The sequence below is a fragment of the Callorhinchus milii genome, unplaced genomic scaffold (assembly GCF_018977255.1).
Source record: "Callorhinchus milii isolate IMCB2004 unplaced genomic scaffold, IMCB_Cmil_1.0 Scaffold3, whole genome shotgun sequence".
NCBI classification, from domain to species: Eukaryota; Metazoa; Chordata; class Chondrichthyes; order Chimaeriformes; family Callorhinchidae; genus Callorhinchus; species Callorhinchus milii.
In genome coordinates, this window is record NW_024704744.1 from 45,116,703 (window position 1) to 45,141,786 (window position 25,084).

At 39.8% G+C, this 25,084-nt stretch overlaps 1 protein-coding gene across 12 annotated transcripts in view; it reads right to left on the reverse strand.

The window, feature by feature from the left end:
* Positions 1–1,654: 1,654 nt before the first annotated feature.
* Positions 1,655–25,084, reverse strand: part of map7b (microtubule-associated protein 7b) — a 90,500-nt gene continuing 67,070 nt past the window's right edge. For 9 of the 12 annotated variants that reach the window (XM_042332950.1, XM_042332945.1, XM_042332944.1 and 6 more), the window contains 11 exons: positions 19,440–19,588; positions 16,998–17,116; positions 15,002–15,249; positions 13,547–13,706; positions 11,402–11,585; positions 10,781–10,882; positions 10,074–10,124; positions 9,902–9,974; positions 7,061–7,199; positions 6,041–6,276; positions 1,655–3,720 (listed from right to left, as the gene is read on the reverse strand). In XM_042332950.1, the coding sequence (XP_042188884.1) occupies positions 3,710–3,720; positions 6,041–6,276; positions 7,061–7,199; positions 9,902–9,974; positions 10,074–10,124; positions 10,781–10,882; positions 11,402–11,585; positions 13,547–13,706; positions 15,002–15,249; positions 16,998–17,116; positions 19,440–19,588 (1,472 nt within the window). In that variant the 3' untranslated portion in view covers positions 1,655–3,709. The remainder of the gene's footprint in view (positions 3,721–6,040; positions 6,277–7,060; positions 7,200–9,901; positions 9,975–10,073; positions 10,125–10,780; positions 10,883–11,401; positions 11,586–13,546; positions 13,707–15,001; positions 15,250–16,997; positions 17,117–19,439; positions 19,589–25,084) is intronic. The other 3 variants (XM_042332947.1, XM_042332948.1, XM_042332946.1) reach the window with 3 other exon arrangements.

Consider the following 25,084-nt stretch of genomic DNA (forward strand, 5'->3'; position numbering starts at 1 on the left):
CCGCTTTTCGCCCACAAATATAGTCAATTCACTTTGTAGCATACTCTGTGAAGCACTTTGAGACGTCTAGAAGACATGAAAAGCCCTATATCAAATGCAAGGATTATTATTATTATTCCAACTGATCTTGACCCACCGGACATGCAATGAGAAGTTTGCTTAACAGTGCTCTCAATATCAAGCTATGTGGTTTAACTGGTTGAACTCAAACACACATTGGGGGGCCCCAAACCTCGACTCTCGCTTAACTTGTGCCTAACACTCTCCGGAATTAGTTAAGCAGGGTGCATTTCTCCATCCAAAACCTAGATTAATATCTGATTCACAGGACAGAACCTCCAACAATGCAGTACTGCCTTTTCCACTGTACTGAACTGTCAGTTGGACCATGAACTCAAATCCCAGTGCAGGGCTTAAACTCAAACCCTTCAGATATAGACACAAGCACTTCTGACACCTTGCTCAGTTTAAGCCCCCTTTAGAGGGAGTTTTAACTCCTATTCAGCAGTATTGCAAATCAAACCACAGTATATAGTACAAAAAACTCCCTGGATCAAGTTGCAGATTTTGTTACTTGCCAAGAGATATAGTAAGTGTCAAACGAAGTATAACACTTCTAGCAGTGAACCAAATTGAAATAAAGTTGTTAAAATTATTTCAAAACCATTATAAGAACTACACTAAATTTTATAGTTTTTTATAGTTTTTAGTATTTGCTTTGATATGTATATGAAATTGCAGTTTCTGTTCATTATGTTGGATAAGGATTTCAATAAACTTCTTATAAGTAAATGCCTAGTTCGCAAATCTTTACATCCCAGACCATGCAATTATTCATTATACAATCCAGTTGAACAATGGTAAACTTCCTTCATTTTAACCCTTCATGACATGTTCAGCACTGGCCACCCTTCACTACCTCACCCTGAAAATCATTTTTCATCTGTGTATCTCTCAGGCGGCTGACTTGAAATGCATCAGATCACATCCTGCTCCCTTCTTAAATCAATATCCATCTGCACTCGTGTACTTTCCAACAGAAGTCTTTGCATAGCAATGTTTTTAAAAAGTAGAATCCAGGTTTCTCTTCTTTCCCCATGCCACTAGTATAATTACCTGCCTCCATTATATTTAATTCCATCCCCTCTCCCCCACCAGAGTCCTCAACCTTGAATCCAGCCTCAACCATTCTCTCTTGAAATCTGTTCTAGCTGTTGATTACTCTGAGGAGAAATACAGTACATCCTGATGCCAATCCTAACATTGCCCTTCACAACTCTGAACCTATACCCTCTTGCCTTTCTACATTAGTGCATCTGAAAGCATTATTCTTTCTACAAAGTCTTGAAATGTTGAGGCTGAGGAGAACAAGAAAATCCATTACCTGGGTTGCTTCATGTCATATTGGTCCAAACTGCAATATACTCCCAAGTGCTACCTGACCAGAGAAGAGCTTGCATTCAAGATATGTTTTGTAGAAGAGCAATCCACCATACACAAAATGAAACAATCCCAATGAATACAACACAATGAAGAGTTCTTTATTAAACAAATCTGTAATTCAATTTTATCTGTCAAAATGGTTCAAAAAATCAACAATTAAAAGTTGTGTGATGTGTTCAGATAGAAATAATGAAGAGACAATGCATACCAGTTCCAGAAATTTATTTTAATGCATATTTTTATGCAATTTATCAAAGTTGTCTGTGTCAAAATGAGTGCCACTTTTTAAAACTACAAAAGTGGAGGGGGGAAAAATGCTTTTCTTTAAACTCCAGAATTCATTAAATGTAAACTATATGCAGATTTTACTGTTTAAAGTATTTTCTCATACCGAAACCACTTTGCTCAGTAGAATTACACTCTTCAAAACAAGTAAATTGATAAGGTCTGTAGAGTTAAAAGTATGTAAGGAATAGCAAATTAAAACCTAAAATCTGCTAAATTAACTCCATAATTTTCTTTAGTAACTACGCATTTACTAGCAAAACAAAATTCAGAACAACAAATATTTTGAGTAGAATTAAATCAGCAATAAATCACTTGTCCATATCAGTTGGGTGTAACATGAACCATTTTATAACAGCATACCGATTTAGAATTAAAAAATTAAATCAATCCAATGAATTCTCTTATACACAATCTATACAGATTAAAACAAAACTACAGAAATTGACAGAATATTTCCCCCATATTTAAATAATTTCTATGCACATGGACATGAGCAGACATGAATCATACAGAATACAAGAATTTGAATACAAGTCTGCAGCTGTACAACAATTTATTACTGAACAAACCATCAAATGGCTTCTCTTATACCTGTGGATGGATGGCGGTTTTCAAAGCTTTGAAATAGGCTCTTACCATAAAATGTACATCACCCTGCAGAACAAATCTATTTAATACAACTCATTTAACTCAGTAATCAACTGCAAAAATGACTTCTGCATGAGAGTGTAATATCTAGAATAAAATAACTTGACATCTGAATGTCATCAATTAACTTGTCTACAATAATTTCAGTAGTATTTAAGAGAAAAAAAGTTTGACCAAAGTGCAAGGTTTTACAGTCATGCTCAGTAGCAGCAATACCTAAACATATGCGATGGGAATTATGAGCTTTCATTGGTGCAGAAAGTTGCAAAGGAGTTAGGTTTGAGATTCAAGATCTACAGCATGTGAAAGTCACATAGAAGGAATGCCATCTCTGAAACTCCAGGTACAAATCAAGTTTTCCTGCTCTGAAACGAGCAAAAGCACAGACTTCACAAATCCATTTTAAAATTAGTCTCATGATCTGATAAGGCAATTAAAATTCATTTAGTGTCATTTAAGTAGAATTTTATACACAACCAAGTTTAAATTTCTGTCTTTTTGATCAGATCATAAGATAACTGTTTGAACATATACAAATTGAATTAGTACCATATATATAGTCAATTTATCTGAGTTACTTCATTGACATAATTAATTTACCAAATGAAGTTTCCCTGCAATAAATACCAACCTGTGTAAACCAGGCATTTTATGTATTAATCATTCACAGAATTGCCATTAACCCAAATTAATATGCAATATTTTCAACACTTCTTCTATGGTACCCGCTGTTAAAAAAAACCTTCAGTATAGGAGGCAACAGTGAAGATTCTAGAAAAAGACATCTGCTTAGTGTTAGAACATTACATCGACCTTTGCAGTGTTCTCTGTGCTATGTTTAAACCACTAATAGGTTTATAATTCTATAAATGCCACCTTTTGCAACTACTTGCAACACAGCGAGGCTTATTTGAGTAAGATTTTTTAAAAAAAGCACTGCTAATTTTAAAGTACAGTATGAATAACACCATTGAAATCCTGCCCATTAGCCCCTCACCACCACAAATCTACCTTTCTCATTCCCTGTCCTACTATACATATCACACCATTTTCTTGAAGGAGGATGTTGAAAAAGCCGTTTATATACAAAGAACATGAAGCGTGATTAATCAAGAGGTCAGAATTAACTAGCTGTTCAGTTTGGGAAGGTGAGTTTGTGTCTACCCATGTCTTGTGAATATAGTATCATTTTCTCTGTCATGGTTTGATTTTAGTTCTTTTTTAAAAAAGATGCTTGATCCTAAAGATGCCTGCAAAGCAATCCCTTCAATATGTGAAAATAATCCACGTGCTACGAATGTGCTTCCTGAACTACTTCCACTCAACACGATCAAATCACTTCTGGAAGAGAAACACAAAAAAATGACAGCCATAAATTATTTAAGAAATACAAAAATACTTAAGATTCAAATCCTACATATTAAGCACAAGAAGGCCTAGATCTTAGATTGGGCTAAACATAATTTATTGAAATCTTAAATTTTTAAAAATATTTTGGGAAGCAATAAAACTCCTCAGAAATCCAGGCTCCACACCTTGCCCCTAAAATGAAGTAGCGGTTATCTTTACAATATCCAAATCTCCATGCCGACAAAGCATAGATGACATACTGCACATTTAACTCACAAAAACATTTTCAAAGCCATTTTATTTCTCTTTCTAGTTGTACCTGCTTATACACCCAGATCTTCGTGAGTTCCCTTTATAAATGGTAAGAACTCATTTACTCAGTTGATTATTTTAGGCCTGAAATTCCAGCCAATCCTAGTTTGCAAGACCAATGTGTTAAAATTTAAAGATTGTGCAGAATTGTGGAAAATTCCTAAATTCAGTCTTAATTTGAAAACCGTCTTACAAATTAAGGCTTAATTTAAGAATTTTCAGTTTGTGTCTAAAAAAAAATCTCAGTGTTTCACTACCTACCACGTTCGTATTATTCTCACAGGTGTTGGGAGGATTTTCAGGCATGACCTTTGATTCAAAGCTGGCTATTGTGTAAAATGAAAGCTAAAGTATATTGGGAGTAATGATTTGTTCAAATAATAGTTAGAATTTTCCTCGATTTTACAAAAACAATGGGGAAGGAGAAAAATGATGCAGTATGTGATAATTTTCACAAAGTTATTATCCTGTCCTGTACTTAATAGGCTTGGGGCTGATTTGGTTTGTTCAATTTTACTTTGAAAATGATTTTTAGACAGTGATCTGGTGAAGGACTAAAATCTGTACTCAAACTTAGCCAATTGAAGATTTGTGCAATTGTCACACTTGTGGGAAAAACCTATATGCTCAGTACGTCCCACAAATAGCACAGAGGATATTAAGATTTCATCATGTTGTGAATAACATGCTCAAAGCTACAATTGATAACCTGGGTCAATAGAAAAGTGCCTCCGCTACAAACCTGTACAAACAGTGTGCTCAGGGCCCTGGGCCTCTAAAAGCGGCTACTGGCTGTTTACTTGAGGCTGCCAGAGTGGCTCCAGACGTCCGCAGTGCAAGTGGGAAATAGGCTTTGCTCACCCCGAGGCCCCTCTGTTGAGATGGTGTCTCTTTGTGTGTCTGCGAGTGTGTCTCCCTCTGTGTGTGTCTGCGAGTGTGTCTCCCTCTGTGTGTGTCTGCGCGTGTGTCTCTCTCTGTGTGTGTCTGCGTGTCTCCCTCTGTGTGTGTCTGCGCGTGTGTCTCTCTCTGTGTGTGTCTGCGTGTCTCCCTCTGTGTGTGTCTGCCCGTGTGTCTCTCTGTGTGTGTGTCGGCGCGGTCTCTCTCTGTGTGTCTGCGCGTCTCTCTCTGTGTGTCTGCGCGTCTCTCTCTGTGTATCTGCGCGTCTCTCTCTGTGTGTCTGCGCGCGTCTCTCTCTGTGCGTCTGCGCGCGTCTCTCTTTGTGTGTCTGCGAGTGTCTCTCGCTGTGTGTCTGCATGTCTCTCACTGTGTAAATGGAATCTTGTTGTGTGCCTGCGCGCATCTCTCTCTGTGTGTCTGCACATGTCTCTCTCGCTGTGTGTCTGCGAGTGTGTCTCTAGCTGTGTGTCTGCGCATGTCTCTCTCGCTGTGTGTCTCATGGTATGTCTCTCGCTGTGTGTCTGCGAGTGTCTCTCTCGCTGTGTGTCTGAGTGCGTCTCTGTGTGTCTCTGAGTGTGTCTCTGTGTCTATGTTTGTCTCCCTGTGTATCTGTGTCTGTCTCCCTGTTTTCTGAGTGCGTGTTTCTCTCTCTGTATTACTGTGTCTCAGTGTATGTCTTCTCATGTCTGTGAATGTATGCGTCTGTCTTTCTGTGGTTGTGTGTGTGTCTCTATGACAGTGTGTGTGTCTGTGAGTGTGTTTGTGTCTATGAGCATTTTGTTAAGAGAGCATTAATAATTTTTCTTTGGAACCATCTAATACGTATTATTTCTTCATATTCAGTTTTTGTTAATGAAATGAAAAAATGTAGGTTGGCAATAAAATGCATCTCTCAATAACACCAAACTACCCCCTGCAAAGCCGGGCAAATTTCCCCGCAACTTCTGGCAAGTACTTCTGCAATTTTCTATTGGCCCCATTTCTAACTTTGCGGTACAGAACCAAAAAGCTCCACACACTGTACCCTTATATCACCCAAACAGCTGGGTTTAACATTCTAGTTAACTGTTCAGATTGATAAAAGTATCAGATAACCACATACCTGCCGTTTGTTGAGACGAAACACCATCTACTTTGGATAATAGCTCCAATGATCTATTTTCCTCAAATGCAATAATTGGATTCACAGAAATTGCACCATCACCTTGACCATCACTAACAGCTCCTGTGGCTTGTTTGGTAGATTTAGTTTCAACTGGGAGGTCAATGATCTCTTCAAAATTCTGATTTTGCTCAGAAACTCCATTCTCTTTAAGTACTTTTCCAATGGCAGCAGGACTAGAAAATTATTCAAAATACACATGGATCAGCAAAGTCATCTGAACAAACAGGAATGTCATATCAAGCAATGTGTAGAAAGAGGAACATTAAGTGGGCTACATTACGATCAATCTCATTGTGAACTAGGGAAGGCAATGCAACAGCTACAGTGTAATCAAGATTCTAGTCCATTCAAAGAAAATATTTCATTTCTATATCCATAATTGTGTAAGGCAAATGGGCTCTCGAAAGAAATCTCTGTTCTGTACTGTACTCTGCCCTAAACAACAACAAATTATATTTGCATGGCGCCTTTCACGTCAGGAGGACGTCCCAAAGTTGGAGGGGTTCATAGACAGAAATTGTCAACAGTTATGCGAATAAAGACACGGCCACTCCTGAGTGTGATAAAAGGGAGAACATTTGTGTGTGATAAAAGTGTGATAAAAGCAGGTGAACATTGGGAAACTGAGTCTAAGATGGAAATGAAGACATCTACTCCAAAACAGAATAGAGCTGAGCTCTCTGATGTTGAAGGCCACCTTAGATGCAAATGATTCAAGTCTATAGCTCTGGATCATACTGAATCCAGGAGCAGGAGATGGACTTTCTGCAAAGTTGACACTAGTTGACAAAGTTGTGCTACAATATTCCATCATTAGATAATTTCTCTAGAGTCATTCACTGTTACTGAAATAATATCCTATAATACACAATAAAGCATTTTGGCCTGAAATTCTAGAGGTATTACTAAATCTTAGCGAAAATGCATTTTGCTCCATTAAATCAGTCCTGTCCTTACCATTCAATATCTGTTTCAGCACGATATGTGAATTCCCCATTATTGCCAAGCTCTTGTGTTCCTGCCTCTTCTTTGGGCCGGTCTCCAGATGAAGATGTAATTTGCAGTTCATCCTTTTCATCAGATGTCCGACTAATGCCTGAACAAAAGGGGGAGCAGTGTGAAAAATTAAGCACTGCATCTTGCATTTGAGATAATGCATAATGTAAAATGTCTCTAAAGTGCTTTACAGAAAATTGCTACAATATTCTAGAATACAATATTCTGACTTTTATAATAGCACAAGTATTCACTTCACAGGATGTAGTGAAATAACCAAGCAATAACGTTTCCACTATATCATGTAGAACTTGAGTAAAATTGGTTGACTATTTTCTTGGGAAACTTAAAAAGATATGGGTAAGCAACTCCCCCTCCAATGGTAAGCCAAACATAAACTTAGCTTCTTATACACTCAATTAACATGCATTTGTAATTTTACACAAAGTATTTAAAAGTTTAAATCTTTTAAACTGCTTCCACTTTTGCCAATTTTGAAGTCTGCTTTTATTTTAAAAAAATTATTATATGAAATAATAATAATCCTCAAATTTGATAGAGCGCTTTTCACATCTCCTAGACGTCTCAAAGCGCTTCACGGAAAGTGAATTGACTGTATATTTGTGGGTAAAACGCGGCAGCTAATTGTGCACAGAGATGTCCTACAAACAGTCGTGGATTGAAATGACCAATTTTTTTTGAGGGATTATTAATTATCAGGCGTGTGGAGTAAGGAAACTTGCCGAAGCTTTCATTCTGCGGGAATCGCCCACACAATATCCAGTCAATTGAGTACACAGTAGACTTTGGCCTGCTCCACGTCCCTCACCTTGCCCACCCCACCATCAGCGATTGGGCCTTCAACTTCTGGAACTCCATCCCACAGTTCCTTACCCTCTCCCCCGCCTTATTCAAGGCCTATGTCAAGACCTTCCTCCTTGATCACACCTTCTGTCACACTTCTACCCCCTTCCCTCCCTGTCTCCATCCCCTCCTGGTCCCAACCATAAGGGTGCAAATCCTTGACTGTCCAACACCTTTGGACATCCTTCCGATATGTACAACAACAACATTACATTTGTATATTGCCTTTCCGTCGGGAGGACATCCCAGGGCTCTGGTCAATCAGTGTTTCGGACCCGAGCTGGGGAGGTGGCCGAAGGCACGGTTGAAGAGGGGGTTCTTGAGACGAGTCTTGAAGGATGTGACCATCACTTTACAGTATATCCTGTGAAGTGCTTTGAGATGTCTCGAAGACATGATAAGGACGTATATCAAATGCAAGGATTATTATTAGAAACCAATATATCCCACTCATCTGTCTGACTATTTGGCTCACTTAACACAGTCCCACTGCCACCTGCCCACTCCGTACCACCATCAGTGTCCGCGCCTTCAGCCATTATGCCTTTAATCTTTGGAACTCCTTTCCTCAATCCCTTCCTCCCACCATCTCTTTAAATTTCATGTGAAATCCTATCTTAGACCACGCCTAGGTTCATCTCCCCAGCATCCAACCTCACCACTGTACAGGACTCCAAGTCATTATTCTATGTGAAGGGTAGTATATAAATGCAAGTTGTTTTTAAATTGCATTTAAAGTTTCCTTTGGGAGCTAGTAACGAGTGGACTGTAAAACGCTTGTTCAGCTCAGAAAATTTATAATGAAATATTCTTCTTTTGTACCTATTAACTCACATACTATTAATATGAGTTGTTCAAAAATCTTTCAGATTTAAACCTATGTGAGCAATTTTGCAGTTACATCTATCTTTAATTTTAAACTAACAGTTTAATTTCACCAGTCATGTAGAACATTTTGTTTAGCTAAACTACCAGAGGTAATAGCACAGGTACCAAACTACAAGACCTCACTGAGCGTTGATTGTCGATCTACTTAATTTTCTTTCAGTGAATCATGGAAACTATGTCAAAACCCCAAATACTCTGCGTAACTAATGCATGACCCTAAAATCCACTGAACAAAACAGATCATTACAGCTACAACAACAACAAAATTACATTTATAGAGTGCCTTTCACGTCAGGAGGACGTCCCAAAGTGCTGAACAGTCAGGTGTCGGGGCCCGAGCATGGAGGAGGGGTGGTGTAGGGGTAAGGGAAGACAGAGGTGGGAGTGAGACCAAAGGCACGGTCGAAGAGAAAGGTCTTGAGACTGACCTTGAAGGAGGCAAGGGAGGAAGCGATGTGAAGGGACCGTGGAATGGAGTTTCAGAGTGTGGGGACAGAGAGGCTGAAAGCCCGGCCACCGATAGTAGGGTGGGTCGAGCGGGAAACATGGAGCAGGCCGGAGTCTGATGAATGGAGGGAGCGGGCAGGTTCGTAGGGAGTCAGCAGCTCAAGAGAGGTAGGAGGGGGCAAGGCCATGGATGGCTTAAAGGTAAGGACGAGGATCTTGAACTCGATCCTCTGGGGGATCGGGAGCCAGTGGAGTCGGGCGAGGGTGGGAGTGATAGGGTCACAGAGCCTGGTGTGTGAGAGTACATGAGCTGCAGAGTTTTGGATGATCTGCAGCTTGTGAAGGGAAGAGTTGGGAAGGCCGATGAGGAGGGAGTTCCCGTAATCAAGCCTTGTGGTGACGAATGCATGGTGAGGGTTTCGGCAGCCTGAGTTAATGCAGTGGCGGAGTCTGGCAATGTTGCGGAGATGGTGGTAGGCAGTGCCGGTCATGGCGCGGAGGTGGGGGAAAAAGGACAGTTCAGGGTCAAACAAGATACCCAGGTTTCTGACTTGCTTAGTGAGGTTGAGTGTGCAAACTCAATCTTGTATGTAGTAAACATACCTTTTTCTTCTAGGGTTGAGACTTTGGGTACTTCCCCATTTCTCTGTACAACGGGTTGTAATGTGTTATCCTTCTGAAAAACACGTTTGAGTGAGTACTAGGCAAGAATAGTTTTATTGAAGTAAAATAAAACTGCTCATAACATTGAATACTGCTCATGGTTTTCCTGTACCTTTTCAGAAGCATCTGATTTTCTTGTTCTTTTCATAATTTGCTCAAGTCGCTGTAAAATACAAATTCATGTCACATACAAACTACTTTTAATCTACAAAGTTTCCAATTCAAATATGAATTGCACAGTTAATAGTCATCTTGGAGGCAACTATGATTAACACACATGGGAATCAGATTTTTTAAAAAAATTGATAGCAATTTGTCACAGTTACCACACTTGAGTTTAGGCATCTCAGCGTGTCAGGTATATGGAGCACCCTTGACATACCTACCACGACACCTGGCCCAGGTAAGAGAACAGACAATGAAAGCATTCAAACTCCATCCCATGTATGGCAGAAAATAATGAATACATGGTACTCAGTTAAGACCTCAACACCTCTCTGGTTTCAGAAAGATTTGATAAAACCACTATTTCGCTCACACTGTTCTGATATTTAACACAACCAATAAAATCACTGCCTCTAACTGCAAAAAAATTGATAAACAGTCTGGCTTACAGCAAGGTCTATGGTATGTTCAGTGAACCATATTGCAAGTTATAAGGCTCAGTTTGGGAGAAAACATACTGCACATTATAATTATTGCGATGCAAGTTAAAGGCATTCATCACACGATGGGCACAAAACTTGTAGAGTTTTAATCATGCTGTTCGCAACCTTAATGTATATATACAGCAGGTAACTGCAGAGTGAGCCCCTTTACCCTTTTCCTCTCCATACGCTCCTGTTCTTCTTTCTGAAAGTGCCTTTCACGCTCTAATTTTAGCTTTTCAGCCTCTTCTCGAGCACGAGCTTCTTCCTCTTTCTGGAAATGAAGCAATGGATTGTGTGAACAAAGGGACGACACTAACTGCATTTTCAGCATCTGAATCTAAAACATTTCTGGAACTACTTTTAAATGCATCTGAAATGGCACATTCAAGGGACAACCTTAAGGCCCATCACCTTGATCTTTGTACATTCATTACACCAGTCCTCACCTGGCTCCAGTGGAAAGATTTCAAGGTGCTCACCCATAAATCTCTTCATGCCATATACCCCTATGTTCTCTCACCCCACTCCTCGGTAGTCCCTCTGCTCAGCTAGCTTAAGGTTGCTGCGTCCCCTGCCCTCTCTACCCTAATTTTCATTAGGAAACCTTGGCCCTGAACAAAAATCAAGTCCGCTGATTTTAGAAAAGGCAAATAATTGAATATCTTTTTGTCAATAGTCTATATTCAAATCACACCTTTTTTTAAAATCAAAACTTCAGAAGTGGAATGATAGTAAACTGCAAAACATCAATGTTTTTGATGCTCACAATGGGAAGAGGTTGAACACTCACTTGCTTTTGTAAGCGCTCAAGTTCTTCTTTTTCTTTCTGAGCTTTTTGCTCCAAATGTTTACGTTCATCCTCAACTTTTTGCTCTTCCTCTTTAAGCTTCCTGTCCTCTTCAAGTCTACGAGACTCTTCTTCACGACGGGCTCTTTCTTCAGCTTTTCGGCGAAGCATTTCTTCCTTCATTAGCCTACATTGAAACAAACATGAATACTTCTGGCCATAGCAACAACAACATTTGTACAGTGCCTTTCACATCGGGAGGACAGCCCAAGGCACTGGACAATCAGTGTTTCGGAATCGAGCTGGGGTCGGGATCAGGGAGGGTGGGGGAAGAGAGTGACCGAAGGCACGATCGAAGAGGAGTGTCTTGAAATGGGTCTTGAAGGAGGCAAGGAAGGGGTCGAGGCAGAGGGACTGTGAGGTGGAGTTTCAGAGGTGTGGGCAAAGTGGCTGAAGGCCCGTCCGCCAATTTCGGGGGATGTGGAGCAGGCCAGAGGACGTGGAGCAGGCCGGAGCGCGCTGAGCAGAGGGAGTGGGCAGATTGGTAGGGGGTTAGGAGGTTGCAGAAGTAGGGGAGGAGCAAGTCCATGGAGGGTTTTGAAAGTGAGAACCAGATCTTGAACTGTATGCTCTGTGTGATGGGAAGCCAGTGGAGTTGGGCAAAGATGGGGGTGATATTGAGTCGCGGAGCCTGGTGCGGGAGAGGACACTGGCTGCAGAGTTGTGGATGATCTGCAATCTATTAAGGGAGGATGTGGGGAAGCTGACAAGCAGGGAGTTTGCATAGCCGAGCTTGGATGTTATGAATGGGTGTGTGAGGGTCTCGGTGGCCTGAGGTGTGAGACAGTGGCAGATAACTGAAGAAAAATCATAGATCAGAAAACTACTGAGGTTTGTAAATGTCTGTTTGTTTGGTATGGAGTGAGTACTCTTTCCCCCTAGAAGGACTCACTTCCAGCTTACCTAATCCTGGAACATAATGTGCGGGTTCCCAAAAGCTAAGGCTGGACATCCCAGGGTCCACATTGCTGAAGATTAATTAAAACTGTACAATCAACAATTGCAAACACTGGCCAGCTTCCTGTTGCTTGTGGAACTAGGACCAGCTCATCAGTTTAGGTTTTGACTGGGGGGGGGGGGGGGGAGATAACAAGAGTCACATGGGAGAATCCCCACCCCAAATTAGGGACAGCCTTCTGTTCTGCTCCTCTAAGTCCCACAAACAAGTCAGGCTGACTGGTCCATCAGCAAAGGTGTCCTGCAATACTGGCTCAGAACTGGATTTCTAAGATCATCATTACACTGAGGATCACTCAATTCTGATATTCTATTACTAGACATGTCAACTTGGGAGCCAGTAAGCCCCAGAGACTGTGCTTACCTCTCTTCTCTCTTCCCTATACCACACCAGAAGAGAGTAACAAATTCACCCCTACAGGATCATTTGTAATTTTTTTTAATAAAAAATACTAATTGAAAGACCCAGCTCCTTACGTTACAAGCAGATCTCCAAAACCATACTTGCCAATAGCAATAAACCAAGTCAGCAAGGTTATAGGTGGGCCGGGCTTGGCGCATCTACTTCATATTAAACGCGTTTGACACTTGCTAACAATGTTGCTAAATAATATATTTCATATCCAAGCAGCAGGGTCCTGCTAAACCCAGCGATTCAGTTACCAATAAAATGTTTAGCCTGTGTGTTGACCTGCCTGTATAATGTGATGTGTAATATTGCGGTGACAAAGCAAAACTTTAAACAAATAAAAGCAGTGGCTAAAGAGCAATGCTGAAGCTCCAGTGGCTCTGCTCAAGTGTCGCTCTCTGTGCTGCAGGAGGTTAATCCAACATTAAGGTTTCAATTTACATTCATAACAGGAATTGCTCAGTATTGGTACAGTTAAGGAAACCAAGGTTTTGTGTGATCACAATAACGATGGCTTTAGATGCATAGTGCACGCAACTGATTTAGACACACCCTACACGCCGGTGATATAATCCAACCTAGGACTCATTGCATGAAGAGCAATGTTGTAGCCAGGATTTCGCCACAATACAGCATGGGTTTAGAATATCTATCCGTAGTTAAAAAACAATTATTGACGTGTACACAGGGAATTTTTCTTTTAAGATGCTAATCTAGGTTACCTTTCCCTTTCTTCTTGTTCTCGCTTTTCTTCTTCATCCCGATCCCTCTGTTCCCGAGCCTCACGCCGTTTCTCAGTCAGAAGTCTTGTAGCTTCCTCTCGGTCAGTTGTGCCTGCTATGAGCTTCCCAGGAGATGCTGATGGGAGAGTTGTAGGAGCTTCTATATGAACAGGTACAGATGGTCTCAATGTAATCATCATATATAAACAGCGAGCATATTAAAACACAAGTTGGAGAACAGACATATTATACTTGTGCAATTGGCTTAGCCTCTTTGTATCTGGAGAAACTAGGTCATTCATATTAAACAAACACCAGTAAGACAAGCTAGCATTTGAAAGTTCCTTGAAATAGATTGGTAACATAACAACAAATAGTAATATAATAAATAGTATACTTCTACTGTAGAAACCCAGTGCGAGTAAGTCAATGTCTTCATCATTGGGGGAGACCTGAGATACCTCAAGCCAGGTAAAGATGCTGCTTACTTAAATCCGAAGTTACCTTGGCCCCTGATGAGCAACACCAATTACACAGTACACTGGTTGGAGGCAGTTTCTCCAAACAAAATGTACAGCTCTGACGTAGTCCAAAGGGGCTAGCTGGCCAGGATGGGGTGAGCCTGTCAGTCAACCCATTGACACACAAATGCACAAGAAATTATGAAGAAGTGCAGCCCTGCTCCCTGGAGAAGACGGACTTCACCTTCTGCCAAGAGCTTGCCCCATCTTTTCCAGACAAGGCGAGCTTTTGGCAGAAGGCTGGGTTGGGTGGTGGTACTTGGCTCTTCCTGAGAAGGCTCATATCTGCAACCAGGTCCAGGATGACAGATCTGATCATGGACACCCTTGAGAAGCATCTGGACATCTGCGCAAAGGCTATCTTTTTGGTGCCATCACTTCGCATCAGGACCTCAAAAGATTAACTATGAGATTAGGGTTCAGAAGGGGGATGGAAGTTCAGTGTCCTTGATGCGCTTCAGGCTGCAGGACATGAGCGTGGGTGGTTGAGGGTGGTATGTGCGCCCAGGAAACACCCCTCCAGGGAAAGAGTGCGCAATCCATTCTATTAAATATTTCATGGAACTGTTTGGTTGGATACTTTTAAGCATGGTGATGGGTTTCTGCATGCATCAGACACCTGTCTGACCAAAAAATAGTAAGTAAATACCTCAGTTACGTTTATACTGTGAAGCATTTATAGTGCTGACTGAGCACTATTAGCAAGAGCACCGCTGTTGTTCCCTCCTTCAACTATGTGGTAATGGTCGCAACACAGATTTTTTTTTTAATAACTCATGTTGATGGACAATATAAGGTACAAATAAAAGCAACAGATGTCAAGTTAGGCAACGGCAGTCTCTAATCACAGAGAAGGTATGAAAAAGTGGACGTTTTAAAGCTGTGCATTTCTCAATTAAGACAACAGCACTTATTGTCTTGCAGCAATTGTTACCTTTAGACTCTTCCACTGGTGCCAACACCTTAGCTGCTGATGCAATGGGTGGCATTGGCGGCTTCTCTTCTAAATTCTCTTCAGGTTTCAGATTACCTTTCGCTTGATCCTTTTTCTCAGTCTCATATTTTGGACGAACATTTCCAGGAGAAGGTGGCCGCTGAATGGGCAAATTATTTGCTGAGCTTGGTGGTGAAATTGGCAGTTTCGGTGTGCTTGTATCAGACGCTGGAGCCTTGTTTGCTGATCTGTTGAAAACAAAAATAAATCCATGAACTTACATTTTTAATGTAATTATAAACAGAAGAATGATACTTCTGTAAGCTTTATGAAAATGAAAGGTAACGTTTCAATCAACGCACTTGAGTAATCACTGATCAACTAATGGACACGCTATTAAAATAACAGCAATCCATACGGCTGAGCTAAGGGAAATAAGGCCACAAGAAACTCACCGTTTCCTAAAGCTTTAAAATGTGATTTTCATACATTAATGTAATTTTACACAATCTACATTTTTTTTAAAAAGTAATACCAAATACAATTTGTTTTCTCTAAGACATGTTCAGCTCTGAGCAAAATGCAAGTTTGGTGCCTTAGGATGTCCTCCCAACGTGAAAGGCGCTACATAAATCTAATTTATTGTTTCACAAAAATAAGTTTCTGAATAGTGCAAGTTTAAAAATGTTTAAGATTACAAGCATTAAAAACTTCATATGCATTGCTGGCTTTAAGGTACTGGATAATTAAATCACAAATGTGGGAAAATCTTAGATCAATTTGTATATCAATTAAAATAGGCTTATAATACTAATAATCCTTGCATTTGATATTGCGCCTCATCATGTCATTCAGATGTCTAAAAGTGCTTCACACAATATATTTTAAAATGGAGTGACTGTATACTTTGTGGGTGAAACTCGGCAGCCAATTTCCCGCAACAGTGTCCCACAAACAGCTGTGAATTGAGTGACCAAATAATTATTATTTTTGGGGGGATTATTACCCCCAGAAAGCGATCTGCCAATCGACTTAACAATCAGGTTTCTACTTACTGTTAGGTAAACAGAGGCATGTGGAACAAGGAAACTTGACTAAGGTTTCACCCCAGCCGGGAATCGAACCCGGGTCCTCTTGCTTGCGAGGTGAGCATACGCTACGGGAATCTATGTTTTCCAAAAAATAATAATAAACAACAACAACAACAAGATTCCATTTATAGAGCGCATTTCACGTCGGGAGGATGTCCCATAAACCTTGCATTTGATATAGTACCCTATCACGTCGTTGAAACATTTCAAAGCACTTTACAGGATACACTGTAAAGTGGACTGACTATGTATTTTGTGGGAGAAATGTTAGGAGGTTGGATACTCTTGACCCTTGGGGAGGAGGGAGGAGAGGGGTTGGAGAGAGCGCCTGGCATCCTCCCTCTTTTATTGATAGGAATCAGTAGCCAATTTGATTTTCTATGTTTTAAATCACTGATTTTCAAGTTGAGCTAACCATCGATTGCTGGTAGTTTTTATTAAGCTCAGCAAAAGACCAACTTCTCAACAATTTAAATTTGTAAAAAAAAATGTGACAGGAACACGAGACTAAGCATTCAAAAGGGGAAATTACCTAGCACCATTAAAATAGGTTATAGAGTTCCATTGGTGGCGTTTATAGACAACTACTTTTACTCCTCTTTCAATAACAGTATGATAGCAAACATTAACCATCAGGACACGTGTCTATACATATCAATTTTTAATCAACATACCGAAGTGATCATGCAATATTAAGAAAAATCTCTCTACGGTATACTTGATAACACTGTGAGAAAAGCCAATATAATACATTAATCACATTTTCACCCTTAAGCTTCCTTTATACTCTCCGGGACACAAATTAAAAAATAACTAATTTCTGTCCATTGTCTTCTTAGCGAGCAATAGTGATCAAAAGTTAATTGTTGCAGAATGAATAAAGCTTAAATATGCAGTTCTCCTACCGGGCAGTGGAGGGCACTGGTGGTTTGCTTTTCACATTTGAAGGAGAATGCGACCTCTTTACAGTTGTATTTACAGGGAGAGTTGTGACAATATTCTTCTCCCTTTCACTTTTGTCAACCTATAATAAGGCCAGAAGAATTTTCAAAACACAAACGTATTTAGTAACAAGACTCATACTTGTAACCTGCTTGAGCACCAGACTTGGGCCCAGAATGTTCTGAGTTGAAGTCCTGGTTGGTCCACTCTGCTCTCATGTCTTTCAATGAAAGAGGTTTAGCAGAGTCTCTCAGGCTCTGAAGGGACAAAGCCAGCCTGCAGTAATCTAAGGCACTTTTGATGGTTGACAGCCTGTCTTAACTCATCAATAGAACTTAGTAATGCATTGATTCTATAATCCTTGCATTTAATAACGCACCTATCATGTCAGGAGGACGTCTCAAAGCGTTTTGCTGCATTTATTGTGAAGTGCAGATAGCATATTCTGTAGATGATTGGTATAGATCTGTTCTTCCTGTAAACCCAAACCATAACATTTCTGTGTCCTGGCTGGACAAGTACCATGGACCAATGCTTTTACTGGTAACATGCATAGTTCCCAGTATTATCATACACAGGCGCTTGCCAGACCTTCTGCATTTATATCATCAGCACAATGAGGTTCAAAAGGCAAGGTCATCAGCACCACAATAATAAGAGGAAAAAAGTTAACTGCAGACCATCTTGTACTGGCACACATTATTTCAGTAAACTGTCTACATTTTGCTACAGTTATTTTTCAAAATGATTACATCAGTGCCACCAACAGCTTTTGGCAATAACAGCACTTTTACAGCATTTCTATTTCACTCAACCAGAGTGTGATTTACTGAGCAATAATGGTTATGGCAACATCTACCCCCAACCCCCACTCACACAAGAGAAAAAAAAGCGCAATACTTCAGTGGAGAAACAATCAACAACAGAGACACAATCAGCTGAGAGGCCTTCTGTGCTGTAAGCTTCCCATTAACTTGTGTAATCATACATGGTTAACAACAACAAAGTGGGGTTCTGAGGTTGGGTTATATTAGGGCAGCGTCTTTTCTGTTGTGTCCTCCCCCATTCATACATTGATAGTTACACTCGCAGTAAAAGCAAAAAAGTGTTCTTTCATCTTCAGCATATTATAGGAAAATGATCGACTGAATCTGTTTTATGAGGAATTTTATGTCAAAAGCTACTTTCCTGCAAAATTCCACCTTAATCTCAAAAATAACATTACTCTTATTAAAGATTTGAACATGACTATTTTGTCCAATCCAAAATGTGTGAAGAACAAATAGCAGAGTGGAGCTTCATTTGACAGCTACTAAAATTGAAAGAACAGTCCATTCAAGTTGTAGCTTAGCAATATAAATGTAAATGAGTATGGTTGTCAAGACTGTGCAGCTAATATTTGCTCAGCTGTCAAACATTATATGCTAACATTTAATTTCTGCTCACATGGTGATGGTTCTAAGCAGGATCACAACCATCACCACTTTTCCTACAGGGAAATGTGAAATGTTAAGTTTTTTTTGACTTCTGAGATGTTTTTACTAGTTACTTAACAATTCCCTCATAAATAATGCACAAGTATATGACTAAAAAAAACTGAGAAGATTCAAACACAGTAATCGTATGTGCACAACATAAACTTAACTTTTAGAGTGCCAACAATCAGAGGAATCCAGAGCAAGAGGCATAACCTTAAAATTAGAGCTAGGCCATTTAAGAATGAAATCAGGAGGCAGTTTTTCACCCAAAGGGCAGTGGAAATCTGGAACTCTATCCCCAAAAGGCTGTGGATGCTGGATCCATTCACATTTTCAAGAATGATGTGAATAGAGATATTTGTTAGGTCAGGGTATCAAGGGACATGGGGCAACGGTGTGTAATTGGAGTTGAGGTACAAGATCAGCCATGATCTTATAGAATGGCGGAGCAGGCTCAAGGGGCTGAATGGCCTACTCCTGTTTCTATTATCTCTATAAAATAATAAAATGTCATTTTTTAGGAAGACTCATTGTAAACGTGAACAGGATTTCCCTTCAATGACACGAGAAATTAGGAAAAACTATTTCATTCAACACTTAAGTTTTCTGGGGGAAACCAAATGGAAGCCTTGGTATAATGGCAAGCTCCAATATATTTATATCTAAAATCATTTAATTCACTTACTGCTGAAGTTTAGCCAAAAAACTGCTCCTGAAAAAAAAACTTCCTACAAAACTATAAACTATATAGTTCTAGAGCAACTGATCATTTTTTAATTCACAATGATCTTCAGATTTAGTTGAATTTTATTTTGGTACAGAAATATGGCTTTACAGACAGATAAATATGCACACTACTGACACAGACATTACTTACATAACTACATTTGCACTACACTTCATTACAACTGCAATACAACTGCTTACCATTGGGGAATGAGTTGTTCTCCTACGCCCATTGACATCATGTGTTGTAATTATGACCTTTGGCCAGTCAGACATCCTATTGTGAAGATTCCTACAGGTTGGTTGAGTAATGAGGCTGGCAGATGCTGAACGAGGACAAATTGGGATAACTGCAGTGTTATCAATGGAGTGGAAAAGGAGTGGAGGAAGCACAAAGTAGAAAGAGAAAAAGAGAGCAAGTATTAGTTTTATGAGAAGGCAAAAAGAGGAGGTACCAAAACCACTTCTGCTGCAAAATTCAGTTTTACAGGATTAGAGCAGGATAGCCTAAATAATGTAAATGAATCAAAGTTTTACAATTAGTTTCCAACCAAATCAATAAGAGGAAAGCCTTAAAAAAAAACATTTTAATGTAATAATCACAATTCTGAATAAAAATGCTTTATAAAGCCCATCTATGAAAGTTACTTGAAAAAGTGTACTTTCTCCAAAGTGATTAAGGAATTTGGGCAATCATACATGGTACAGGATAGACCAAGCTTTGTATTTTTCGGTCAAGGAAAACCTACAATGCTATGATCTTGCTGCATTAATGACTTAAAGCCAACATGGAACAGAGTCACTACACTTTACAGGAAATCCTGGTGAAGACGTCTTCCCAGCGCAGAACAACAACAACAAGATTGCATTTATAGAGCGCCTTTCACGTCGGGAGGACGTCCCAAGGGGCTGGACAGTTGGGTCGGGACCCGAGCAGGAGGGAAACGGTCAGGGTGAGGAGAGGGAAGGGAGGGAGCGAGGAGAGGGTAGAGAGTCGAGAGGGGAGCTGAAGGCACGGTTGAAGAGAAAGGTCTTGAGACCGGCCTTGAAGGAGGAAAGGGAGGAAGCAAGGTGAAGGCACTGGGGGATAGAGTTCCAGAGCCTCGGGGCTGAGAGGCTGAAAGCCCGGCCACCGATGGTAGGGCGGTTAGGGCGGGGGATGTGGAGCAGACCGGAGCCAGAGGAACGGAGGGTACGGGCAGGTAAGTAGGGGGATAGTAGGTCGGAGAGGTAGGAGGGAGCAAGGCCGTGAATGGCCTTGTAGGTGAGGATGAGGATCTTGAATTCGATCCTCTGGGGGATGGGGAGCCAGTGGAGGCGAGCGAGGGTGGGAGTGATGTGGTCGCGAAGTCTGGTTCGGGACAGTACACGAGCTGCAGAGTTCTGAATGACCTGCAGCTTGTGGAGGGAGGTGCCGGGAAGGCCGGCGAGGAGAGAGTTCCCATAGTCCAGCCTTGAGGTGACAAAGGCGTGAACCAGGGTTTCAGCAGCGTGAGGGGTGAGGTAGTGCCGTAGTCTGGCGGTGTTCCGGAGGTGTTGGAAGGCGGTGCCAGTTGTGGCGCGGATATGAGGGAGAAAGGACAGCTCAGGGTCGAACAGAACCCCGAGGTTCCTGACTGGCTTTGAGAGGTGGAGAGTGCAGCCTTGGATGCTGATGCTGTCAGCGCCTGAGGTGCGGAGGCGCTGACGTGAGCCAATCAGGAGGGCCTCAGTTTTGCGCACGTTGAGCTGAAGAAAGTTGTCTCTCGTCCAGGACTCAATGTCAGACAGGCAGGCTGTCAGAAGATGTTAAATCAAATGTAAGGACTATCATTCAAATATAAATAATAATAATAATCCTTGCATTTGATATAGCGCTTTCACGTCTTCCCAAAGCGCTTCACAGAATATACTGTAAAGTGAATTGACTGTATATTTGTGGGCGAACACGGCAGCCAATTGCGCACAGCAATGTCCCACAAACAGTCGTGGATTGAAAATGATCAATTTATTATTGTTGTGTTTTGGAGGGATTATTATTAGGTGTGTGGGGTAAGGAAACTTGCCCAAGGTTTCGCCCTGCCTGGAATTGAACCCAGGTCTCTCACTTGCAAAGCGAGTGCTCTAACCACTGAGCTACAGGACTCCATATAATACCTCTATGGCCAAGTTTTCAGGTAAGAATCAATTCCATAAATTCCTACAACTAAAAATCACAACAGCCACTGGAAAACAGCAATGGTTTTGGTAACAAGGCGCAAGAAATGCTTTCAGAAATGGAGATCCATATTGATTGGTAGTAAATAAATCATTCATAGATTGTATAACAGTTGACTGTCTGCAATACTTTGCGGTTCTTAATTGCTCAAATTAATTCTATTTGAATAAATGTAGCCAGTCAGCCGTCAAATTTTGACAAAGACAAAAAGCAGACACTGCAAGCATAGTAGCAGCAAACATAGTGCAGTATATTGTGTGAGAAGCAGAAACAGAATTTATTAGAAAGTGTCAGCATGATAGGCCTCTCACTCCAAATAAAGAGTGATAAAGAGCAACAATAAAAACTTTAGTACAATACTTCATGCAATCAGTTGAGTTAAGACAAGCTTTAAAACATAAGTGCAACATTCCAGATAATATACTAAAATTACCTCACTTCATGAAAAATGCATGCTTTTGTCCAAAAAGTGGCTTGCAAGACACAGCTCAAGCAGTTTATAAGCATCACTCCAGTTTTCTTGTGAAATTTTAAAATCAGTGTGTTCCATAGAGATTAATTTATGCAAACAAAATAGCATCTTAATACTGAGGTTAATGTGACAGCTGGATAGTTTTGCTGTTGTATTCATTAGGTTTACTTTATATACAAGAGGCTTTAACACTACATCCATTGCTGTGCTAGGTTTGATTGCTGGTTTGGATGTTTATTCAACCAGTGGAGAGATATTCCTTTGATCTTACATCAATATTTTGCCAATATTCAGCACAATAAATGTCTTTTCAATATGTAATTTAGGAATGGAACCCTGTTGCTCAGTTGAGCAGTGTTCTGGAATAATTATTTTGTCTGTAGTTATGCAGCTTTTACCATAATGTATAATTGTGGATAAAATAGTAATAGTCACTCATTTTGTAAAAAATAGAAAGTTAAAAATTACTGCTTCAACATATTGATCCACTAAGATGAATTGATGCACTGAAATAAAACAATGAATTATTCTTCAAAAACTGTAATCAAATAGCAATACTGTAATGAACTTGGTTATACAGCAAGCCGGATTGAAGGATCTAACCTGCTGTCTTGTCCTTGAGCAGCAAGCTCATTATCAGTTACAACTTATGGTATTTTCTCAAATATCTTTTTTGCTCAATTAAGATGCAACTTGAACAGCAACACAGTCTGTGTTGACTTGTACCAACAAAGTATAGATTTAATCTTCACAAAACAAAACACATCCTTATTTAGTTCATTGACAAGGGCGACACATATGATGTTATATCAGTAATATTCCTCTTATGGTTTTATTTCATGCATCTACTTTATTAGTCTTTATACACATTGCCCACCTGGAAGCAAATTTTTTACTGATACAAAAATTCAAGAAATGTAGGGTATTCTTAACGTTACTCAAGGACATTAACTCAATATTTGTCTGCATTTGGAAATTGGATAATGTTGAGGTGTCCACAATCCTCTGGTCACCCATCATCTCATATCCAATAAAGACATCACTTCTCCCATATTAAACTGACCGAACTAAAAAGTTGAAAAGCTAATTGCAATTCATCTAATTCTCTTCATTGGTTGAAATACCTTTTATTGAGCACAATTACACTATTGTCTTTACAACAGGTTATATTGGTCAGATTTTCAAGTAAATTACTTTGTGCTTCTTAATTGCTTCTCCTAGTTATCACAATGTTATGGGGCCAATCATGAAAAACAGATCATTTCCATCATTTGACTGAGGATGTTATCAAGTAAGGATTTCACAATGTGTGACAATAGTAAATCGACTGATCCCATTTCAGGCCAAGATGGTGATGAAAAGTTCCAAACATCTGGGTTCAAGCTGGTTGGAATTGAAGTTTATGGAACTGACTTGATAAAAAATTGTAATTTCTTATTTGTATGGCAGGAGGGAGCAAGTGGAGGCTAGGAGGAGAGGAAGTCAATTGTGTTTGCGTTCCCTTCTCACCTTGAAGCATTCCATGCAATTTACCACTGTTACCTCCAGGATAACCAATTAAAGTAGTATATCAATTCTCTATCTGGAACTATTAAGGAATCTAATAAGCAGAGAATCTAATAAAGAAGCAAATCATTTCACTTGAGAAGTTAGATAGGCAAGTTCAGAAGCCTTGAATATTGATTAACCCTCCCTCTCCAAAAATAGATCCAGTTTGAGTTAATTCTATTTTTCAAACAGAGTACTTCTCCATTCTAGGATGATGGGGAGACAAACTAATCCCATAAATCATGGTGAAGTTAGTTAGAAAAGAATAAAACGTTTTTGCTGTAATTTGTTTAAAAAAGGGGGCAGAAAGTAGAAAGAATATTGTAGCACTAAAGCAGATGAAAAGTTCAGGTTAATTTTAATACTGCTTTATAAATATTTTGAGTTAGGCATAGCTGTTGAAATGAAACATGCATCAAATTGATTAGATCCATCCCCTCCCCCTTTGTTTGTGCAGACTGGAAATCTATCAGGGGATAAGAAGGGAATTTCAAACTCCTTTTAAGAGAATAGGAATATCACACTTCATTTATTTATAAATCCAAGGGATTAAAAAAGTAAGACAGAAGTGTGTGGAGCATAGTGTCTTCAAAGCTTGGACAATATAGGAATATATGGATGTATAAAACCTGGATGTTGTATACATCTGGGGAACTTGGAGATCTAGAAGGCGATTACTTTATCACTGTATATGATTGAGCTTGATGGTTGCTGTGAGTTTACAATAGGAAGTTCCATTATAAGCTTAGATCTGCGCTAATTTAACCAAAAACAGCTGGATGGATAAATTAACCAGCCTCTTCCATCAGACGTACTTCAGCTTTTTAAATACTACATACAAACTATATTCTTAACCTATTAAGCAGTGGTTGGTGCAAATTTGTGATGACTCAGTCAATTTTATGTGTATATAAATGAAGTGTAAATGATTTTCCTCCACAAATTACCCATTTCAGGAAAGTAGAGGTACAAGGAGAAATTAATGGGTGAAATATTATTCAGAGAGGAAGAGATATTTTTGAGCAAAACCTAATTTTAAAAAACAAAATCAAATACTAGAAATTTTAGTGAGGAAGCCATAGCTTGTTAAAGTGAAGAAAAGCTGTCTTGGTCAAGGACTAAATGTGAGGGAAGAGAGCTTTTCATGCGATTTGGTTGTAAGGCAGTTTCAAATGGAGTTGAAATGAGGACACAACTAGATAATGAAGAGGAACAGAAATCTTGATGATTTTAATTCAGCTTATCCCAGGACCAAAGACCAGTTGAATGCTCAACCTTTCTCATCACCACTGCACTCCCAAGATCAACTAGCTCAGTACAGAGCAGTAAAAAAAATGGATCATTCCTGATCTGGAAAACTAGTAGCATACCAACTGAGAGGAGCAGAATGGAGGATTCTCCGCTACCCCTCCAAAGCAAAACCAAACAAACATTTTGTTCAATACTAATATAACTAGCATTTGAAAAAAATGTCTTGAATTAAATGTCCTAAAGGAAAAATTCCATGCAAACATGGATAACATGAAATTCAAAACATTTCCAAATACTTTCTAATAGTGAACTTCAATCAATACAAGTACTCGAGGAAATGGATAACAAAATAATTACATTCTTTTCATAAAGTCACAA